We start from the raw sequence: 8878 nt of genomic DNA, 5'->3' as shown, positions 1-8878 counted from the left end.
GAGGCAGCGGTGTCTAGTCTCTCCTGCTAGGACACCACTCAGGCTTTCGTACTGACAGAGTGGCTGACAGTTATCTTCCAACCCCACCTAGCTGGGGCAGGACAAGGGCTAGGCTTGATGGTGGCCAGGCTTGCCTGCTCCCAGCCCGGGACGCCCCTGCTCTGGACCTCTCATTTCTCTTCGTTGGTTTATTTTTCAATGCATCTTTAATTTGTAAAGAAATAAACTAAATTAAGATGTAACCAGCAGCCTCCGTTTTATCTGTGACGTATCACTTTCCTTGCAGTACTTCCTGCCAGGATTAGCGGCTCCCGCGAAGTGGCCGGCTGAGGTGGCCACTGAGCTGCGCATGCGCCATGTGCCCCTGTGGCGTAGGACCTCGTCCCGTCGCGACTCACCGCGAGGTGGGGCCTGTTGCTGAGGGGCTTCGGCTGTCAGAGTAGACATGGGGGCCGGCCGCACGGGGGCTGTGCTTGCTGCCCTGGGAGTGCTTAGTGTCTGTGCGGCCAGCGGCTCAAGGCCCGTGGCGGAGGGGGAGACCGGCGGGGAGGTGGAGTGGGCGGAGCCGTGGGACGGCGCAGTTTTCCGGCCTCCCTCCGCGCTGGGCGCAGTGGGGGTGGCGCGCGGTCCAGGGACCCCGCGGCCGGGGAGGGGGGAGGCGGTGGACCTGCCGGTGCTGCTGTGGTGGAGCCCAGGGCTGTTCCCTCACTTCCCGGGCGACTCGGAGCGCATCGAGTGCGCGCGCGGCGCGTGTGTGGCCTCCCGGGACCGACGGGTGCGGGGAGACTCGCGGACGCGCGCACTGCTCTTCTACGGCACCGACTTCCGCGCGTCCGAAGCGCCGCTGCCGCGCTTGGCGCACCAGAGCTGGGCGCTCCTGCACGAGGAGTCGCCCCTCAACAACTTCTTGCTGAGCCACAGTCCGGGCATCCGCCTCTTCAATCTTACCGCCACCTTCAGCCGTCACTCGGACTACCCGCTGCCGCTGCAGTGGCTGCCCGGGACCGCCTATCTGCGCCGCGCGGCGCCTCCGCTCCCGGAACGCGCGGACTGGCGCCGCCGGGGCTACGCGCCGCTGCTCTATCTGCAGTCCCACTGCGACGTGCCTGCGGACCGGGACCGCTACGTGCGCGAGCTCATGCGCTACATCCCGGTGGGTGAGGGGGGGCGGGAAGGGGAGGGTGGCGCGCCGGGCTGAGGCCGCGACCCCTGGTGTCCAGGCCGACGTGCCATATCTTTTTTTTTTTTAACATTTTTATTGGAGTATAGTTGCTTTACAATGGTGTGTTAGTTTCTGCTTTATAACAAAGTGAATCAGTTATACATATACGTATATCCCCGTATATCTCTTAAGTCTCCCTCCCTCCCACCCTCCCTATCCCACCCCTCTAGCTGGTCACAAATCACCAAGCTGATCTCCCTGTGCTATGCGACTGCTTCCCACTAGCTATCTATTTTACATTTGGTAGTGTATATATGTCCATATATACGCTACCCATACCCTCTTGACGGCGTGCTGTACCCCACTCAGGTGGACTCATATGGGAAATGCCTGAAGAATCGGGAGCTGCCCACGCCGCGGCTACAGGACACAGCCACAGCCACCACTGAGGATCCAGAACTCTTGGCCTTCTTGTCCCGCTATAAGTTTCATTTGGCCCTCGAAAATGCCATCTGTGACGACTACATGACGGAAAAACTGTGGCGCCCCATGCACCTCGGTGCTGTGCCTGTGTACCGCGGCTCTCCCTCTGTGAGGGACTGGGTGCCCAACAATCACTCCATCATCCTCATTGACGACTTTGAGTCGCCGCAGAAGCTGGCAGAGTTTATTGACTTTCTGGACAAAAATGATGAGGAATATATGAAATACCTGGCATACAAGCAACCTGGGGGCATCACCAACCAGTTCCTTCTGGATAGTCTGAAGCAGCGGGAGTGGGGAGTGAATGATCCTTTACTGCCTAACTACCTTAACGGCTTCGAGTGTTTCGTCTGTGACCACGAACTGGCTCGGCTGGATGCCGAGAAGGCCCATGCAGCCTCTCCTGGGGACATCCCTGTCCCTGAGCCTCATATTGCCCAGCCCTCACACATGGACTGCCCAGTGCCCACACCTGGCTTTGGCAGTGTGGAAGAGATTCCTGAGAATGACAGGTAAGGGTAGCTGGGGTCCCCTGTGGCTGTCAAATCAAATGATTTACTGACTTGCTTCCTGCAGGCAATAAATTAGCACTAGGTGCTGAGGGGATGTTGTATAAGGAAATTATGACATGGGATCACTCTGCCTTTAAGGTATCAAGAGTCTAGTTGTGGGGATAAGACAAACTGCGAAAGCTCAGTAAAAGGTGAGATATCATTCAGGGCAACAACATACAAAAATCAGCTTTTGTAAACAATGTTTGCAGTAGTTCAAAAAAAGCTTCAACTAGAGCAGAGGGCCCGTTCAGGGAAGCAATGGGGGGAGAGACAAAGCTGGGCCAGGTTGTACATATTCTGAATACTAGGCTCTGGAGCTGGACTGTCCTGAAAATCAACTCAGCTATTTATGGAGCACCTGCAGCATGGTGGGGCTGGGGATGAGAGATACAGAAGAGAGTATTCTGAGGGAGGTTTGTCTGCAACAATCAGGGTTTATACCTGTTAACCTGGTGTAACTATTAACAGCACCTCCTTTCATTCTTAAAATTACCCTGATTTGGATGATAAATTATGTTTGTCCTAGACAGAGTAGAAGGGATGCTTTCAAAGGATGATTAACAATGGTAGGCAGTGTGGATTGGAAGGGAAGTGAGGGGGCTACTGCAGTAGGTGGCAGAAGGTGGTGACATTGGGAAACAAGGTCAGCATGGGAGGTGGGGTGGGAAAATGTTGAAGCCACTTGCAGCAAACCACACCTGTTGGGGGAGGGGTGATAAAAGATTATTAGCCGTGAGAAAGAGAGGCTGCTAGAATGTCCTGCAGAGATCACCTTGGACAGTGGATGGCAGCAGAGGGCTGGCACAGTTTGTTCCTGGGAGTGGAGGTAATTTGTATCCAGTAATTTACATCAAGTAATTTGTATCTAGTTTGTGCTGAACATAATATTATGATTTATCAGAGGAAAAGTGTAACACATTAAAAAAAGAGAAACATTCAGGTTCTGTCTCATCAAGACACTGGATACTATTGCACTTTCATTTTGATTATTGAAATAGGTGTAACATAAAAGGTAACCATCTAAATATGCCCCCTTTCTTTTCTTAGGGAGATTACTGTGTCCATAGTTTGGCCCCTGTCCTGCCTGCCTCTTAATTCCCTCCACATTTAGGGACCAAGAGCAGGCAAGTCAGGAAATTTAACTCATTGGGGGAGGGGGGGTGTTGTGTGATAAATTTGTGTTTGTGGCTTACTGCCTGTCACTTGGACTAGTACTGGGTTTACTTCACATTTCCTTCCCTCAAAGCGGATCCCTCGTCCTAGCCATAAACCACTGTATCTGCTTAAGATTTCTTTGGCCATTCAGAGACAGGTAGGACTCACAGCTGTGCTGAGGTTCCGTAATCCAACTCCCATTTTGATGTTTCAGCTGGAAGGAGATGTGGCTGCAAGATTACTGGCAAGGCCTGGACCAGGGGGAAGCTCTCACTGCCATGATCCACAACAATGAGACACTGCAGAGGAAATTTTGGGATTACCTAACTGAGATCTTCATGAAAAGGAACCAAAATCTCTAATTACTCTTGCAAGAGTCCTTAACTTGATAGAGCTAAGGAGATGGAAGTCCTTATTCTACCGTGGGACATGAAGGGTATCTGCTACGCAAGTTCTTAATGAGCACTGTCTTACCATGAGTTCAAAGAATAAGTTATATCTACTGATATTTTATTCTAAAGATGTGTAGCCAGGGTCTCAGCCTATGGTAATAGGGCCTCTCCTCAAGGAGAGATGGGGGCATCCAGTTCTTGGTTTAGTGGGAACCAGAAGCCTGAAACACCCATTTGATTAAAGGTGCTGATCAACAAAAATTTTAAAGAACTGCTTATTTCTCTAGCCATATCATCCTCTCAGTCATGATTGGGACAACACGTTAGTACTTGGCTGTGAATGAGGTAAGATGGGCCAGGTTTAGCATCTTTAGAAAACTACTGTGCTATTCCTCAAACCATTCATTATTCGGTACCTTTCCCAGTCTCCTTTCCTCATCTCTTGCTTTATAAACTGTTATGTTGGTGGTGAAGCAAAACTCCTGGTGGGTTGTATTCTGGCTCTCTGGAGTTGTATTTTTTATATCATTTACTTTGCTTTTCATGTCAACCTTTTCATTTTGAATGGCTTTTTCTTTCCTGGTTTTCCACAATTTCTGATGGAGACGGAGTAGCCTTGCCACCATTCCCACATTCATTTTCCCCAGCATTAAACTGCCTGTAGATTTGACAGCTTTTCTTACTGCTGGTTTGCTTCTTATCTAGGGCATATCTGAAATTCCTTCTCCACTCATGAGTAGAAAGATTCAGTGGCTAATAAATGTCATGCCAATTTAATGAATTGTCCTGCTCTATTTTAGATTAGAGATGGAGACTCAGGCTGGAAATGACAGCAGAAAAAGCTATGATTTTGAAATGTTGAAATAGGCCAATGTGGATCTAAGTGCAGATTTTTATAAGTCCTTGATCTCTTCTGTCTGCCTAACGAACTCTTCTATTATTTTTATATGCTACAAAAGTCCATTTCCCCCCAAAACTCATGAAAATTATGGCAGAAAAAAACAGCCCAGCAATATAGCTCTAGTAATTCTTTCATATTCTGTGGCACTTTTCACTTTAAGTGGGATAAATATTCCAACTTCATTCGCTCTATTACTGTTACAACGCACAACTTTATAGTACTTACTGAGACTACATTTTGATGGAGCCCACCCACCTAAGCTCAAGGGCATGAGAAGCGAAGCAAGACATTTAAGCCATCACAAGTGGCTGGCTAAATAAAAAGTTGTTAGTCAGATTTAGGGAGGTAGCCAGACCCTTCTATTGCTGTGGTTTAAACATACAGCTTAATGGACAGGGAGACCATTTGCTTTTTCTGGGGCAGTGGAACAAGAAAGAATACCTTGGATCTTAGAACTACCCTGGTTGTAATATTGTATTAATGAGTTATCACTAGAGAAGTTCCATAGCTTATCAATATGTCTGGTTTAATTAGTGTGTGTGTATGTATGTATATATGCACACATTAATTTACAAACATATATATATATATATATATAGTTGTAAAGACTGAAGAGGAAGATGATGCTTATGACTTCAGTACAGACTATGTATAATAGAATCTTGTCCTTCTATAAGGTTTTGTTGGGTTTTAATTTTTTTTTTACATCTTTATTGGAGTATAATTGTTTTACAATGGTGTGTTAGTTTCTGCTCCATAACAAAGTGAATCAGCCATACATATACACGTTCCCATATCTCTTCCCTCTTGTGTCTCCCTCCCTCCCACCCTCCCTATCCCACCCCTCCAGGCGGTCACACACCACCGAGCTGATCTCCCTGTGCGATGTGGCTGCTTCCCACTAGCTAGCTATCTACCTTACGTTTGGTAGTGTATATATGTCCATGCCTCTCTCTCCCTTTGTCACAGCTTACCCTTCCCCCTCCCCATATCCTCAAGTCCATTCTCTAGTAGGTCTGTGTCTTTATTCCTGTCTTATCCCTAGGTTCTTCATGACATTTTTTTCTTAAATTCCATATATATGTGTTCGCATACGGTATTTGTCTTTCTCTTTCTGACTTACTTCACTCTGTATGACAGACTCTAGGTCTATCCACCTCATAACAAATAGCTCAATTTCGTTTCTTTTTATGGCCGAGTAATATTCCATTGTATATATGTGCCACATCTTCTTTATCCATCCATCCGACGATGATGGACACTTAGGTTGTTTCCATCTCCGGGCTATTGTAAATAGAGCTGCAATGAACATTTTGGTACATGACTCTTTTTGAATTATGGTTTTCTCAGGGTATGTGCCCAGTAGTGAGATTGCTGGGTCATATGGTAGTTCTATTTGTAGTTTTTTAAGGAACCTCCATACTGTTCTCCATAGTGGCTGTACCAATTCACATTCCCACCAGCAGTGCAAGAGTGTTCCCTTTTCTCCACACCCTCTCCAGCATTTATTGTTTCTAGATTTTTTGATGATGGCCATCCTGACTGGTGCGAGATGATATCTCATTGTAGTTTTGATTTGCATTTCTCTAATGATTAATGATGTTGAGCGTTTTTAATATTTTGAGCAGACTGCTAAACTGTTCTGTGTGATATACCAGCTTTTTAAATAATTAATTTATTTATTTGTTTTTATTTTATTTTATTTTTTTTGCGGTATGCGGGCCTCTCACTGTTGTGGCCTCTCCCTTTGCGGAGCACAGGCTCCAGACGCGCAGGCTCAGCGGCCATGGCTCACAGGCCCAGCTGCTCCGCGGCACGTGGGATCTTCCCGGACCGGGGCACGAACCCGTGTCGCCTGCATTGGCAGGCGGACTCTCAACCACTGCGCCACCAGGGAAGCCCATATTTGTTTTTATTTTTGGCTGTGTTGTTTCTTCGTTGCTGTGCGCAGGCTTTCTCCAGTTGCAGCGAGCGGGGGCTACTCTTTGTTGTGACGAGCGGGCTTCTCATTGTGGTGGCTTCTTATTGGGGTGGCTTCTCTTGTTGCAGAGCATGGGCTCGGCTTCAGTAGTTGTAGTTGTGGCACGGGGGCTCTAGAGCGCAGGCTCAGTAGTTGTGGCGCACGGGCTTAGCTGCTCCGCGGCATGTGGGATCTTCCCAGGGCCAGGGATCGAACCTGTGTGCCCTGCATTGGCAGGCAGATTCTTAACCACTGTGCCACCAGAGAAGCCCACCAGCTTGTTTTTAAATTTAGGAAATCTAGCTCTTTAGAGCTAGATCAAAGCTAACATCAAGTGTTTATTTAAAAAAATAATGGCACCTGCTTGGAATGGGGTGAAGATTTACAGAGAATTTACCATTTTTGGCTGACGTGAAACTATATAATATACTGCAAAATGGAAATTCTGCAACAGACCTCGCAATAAATATTTATATATATGGGGTGCTCATATATTGTTTATATATGAGATGCTTCAACAACTAGGGTCCTAAAGATGTGGCCAAGCAAAGCTATAATTTAGGCTGGGTTTCACTGCCAGGGTGGTTCTTTTTTCTTTTCCTTTTTTTTTTTGGCTGTGCCGCATGGCTTGTGGGACCTCAGTTCCCGGACCGGGGACTGAACCCGGGCCCTTGGCAGTGAAAGCACAGAGTCCCAACCACTGGGGAACTCCCCTTTTTTCATTTTATTTAATAAAAAATGCCCTTTATAACAGCATGGAAAGTTTTCTGTTTGGACTTTTGCAGAAAAGAATAAGAGAGAAAGTCAGACCTTCGAAAATAATTATGTTAAAATTTGATATAGTAAGGACTCTTACAAAAGAAGCCAAATTCAGGACTCTGATTTCTAAGCTTGCAATCTATTTAAATGCAGATGCTAGTTTATATAGTGCAAAATACATTATTACCCAAGTGCAAAATAAGGTTAGGACTCAAATTTCATTATGTGCAATGAAAAGGGTAGGTGATGGTTATGCAAGGTGTAGAATCATCCCTACCTCTCCTGTCTAATTACAACAGTTCACACTGGCATTACCTTAGCACTTTTATGTACAAAGTAGGCCAGTTTTTTATGAATGATTGTGGCTGGAGACTCATGCCTGCTTTGTGGTCAGTGCTTCCCAGACTTTCTCCTTTATTCCTCTTACCATAAAAGTATTCAAAACCAGGTGCTACATTTCTACAAGGGAAAGCAGAACCAGGAATAGCCACATGGCTATCTAACTAAAGGCTTCACTTTCTCTGTGGAGAAAGCAAGCAATGTGAATTTTCTCTGGTTTGGGGCCCAGCCTGCTCTGTATACAGTAGCAGACTTGGGGTTATTGGTGGTAGAAGTTCTGATAGGAATTAGCTTTATTTGTGTTGCTGCAGTGGGGGTGGAGCATGGGGCTGATGCCTTTATTATTCCCGAGTTGCTTCTTCGATTATCACAGGTTTAATTTTGTATAATAAATGGCTTCTTTTTAAACATTGTCTTCTGCTTGGTTTTATTTCTGGGGTGAAGATGGTAAAGCTGGAGACTTGCAAAAATATTTCAAACATTTGTTCATTTAACAAGTATTTATTGGCACTACTCTAGGCCTTGGGGATACACCACTGAACAAGATAGACAAGGTCCCTTCTCTCATGATGCTTACATTTTAAATGGGTGTTGGGGGGTAAGGCTGTAAACAAACAATAAATGAACAAGATAATCCAGACTATGATAGGTACTCTGAAGAAAATAAAACAGGTTGATGGTGGTTTGGATGGAAGTCAGGGAAGTCCTCTCTGACATGAACTGGGACTCAACAGAAGAAAAAGAACCAGTCATGCAGAGATAAATGGGAAGATTCCAAACATCTGTGATAAGTGATTAGCACACACTAAATATTGCGTCTCCATAGTAGTCACCTTATGAACTACAAGCTTGTCCAAGTTATGCTTCCATTACCAGAGACACTTCTTGGAGCTCATGTGTAAATGCCTTGAGAATGAGTGGTTCATCTTTGGATTGAGTTTTGTAAACAGCTAAAAGTCACTTGGTGGGGAGGAGGGGGCGGGGGGAAAAAAGTAACTTAGAACCAAGTCTGATTAAAGCTAGGCATCATAATTGAAGGGCCAAGTGTATAAATAGGAATGGTACTGCTAAGTACCTTCAGAGGATTGGCGAGAGGATTAACTAAAACGATGAATGCGAGAAAGTGCTTAAACCTCACCCAATCCAGTGAGATCACTACAAATGAACAAACGA

The 8878-nt window shown here is 46.1% G+C and overlaps 1 protein-coding gene across 1 annotated transcript; it reads left to right on the top strand.

Moving 5' to 3' along the window:
- Positions 1-445: 445 nt before the first annotated feature.
- On the top strand, positions 446-5490 carry FUT11 (fucosyltransferase 11; the record flags this gene model as incomplete). Its single annotated transcript, XM_079900479.1, has 3 exons — positions 446-1153; positions 1532-2157; positions 3569-5490. 3 exons carry the CDS (start codon positions 446-448, stop codon positions 3714-3716), a joined length of 1482 nt encoding a protein of 493 aa, XP_079756605.1. The 3' UTR covers positions 3717-5490.
- Between the last annotated feature and the right edge of the window lie 3388 nt (positions 5491-8878).

Source organism: Stenella coeruleoalba (genome assembly GCF_951394435.1).
Source record: "Stenella coeruleoalba genome assembly, chromosome: 16".
Classification (NCBI taxonomy): Eukaryota; Metazoa; Chordata; class Mammalia; order Artiodactyla; family Delphinidae; genus Stenella; species Stenella coeruleoalba.
Note: the sequence above shows the minus strand (reverse complement) of the source record. Positions and strands in the feature narration are given on the sequence as shown.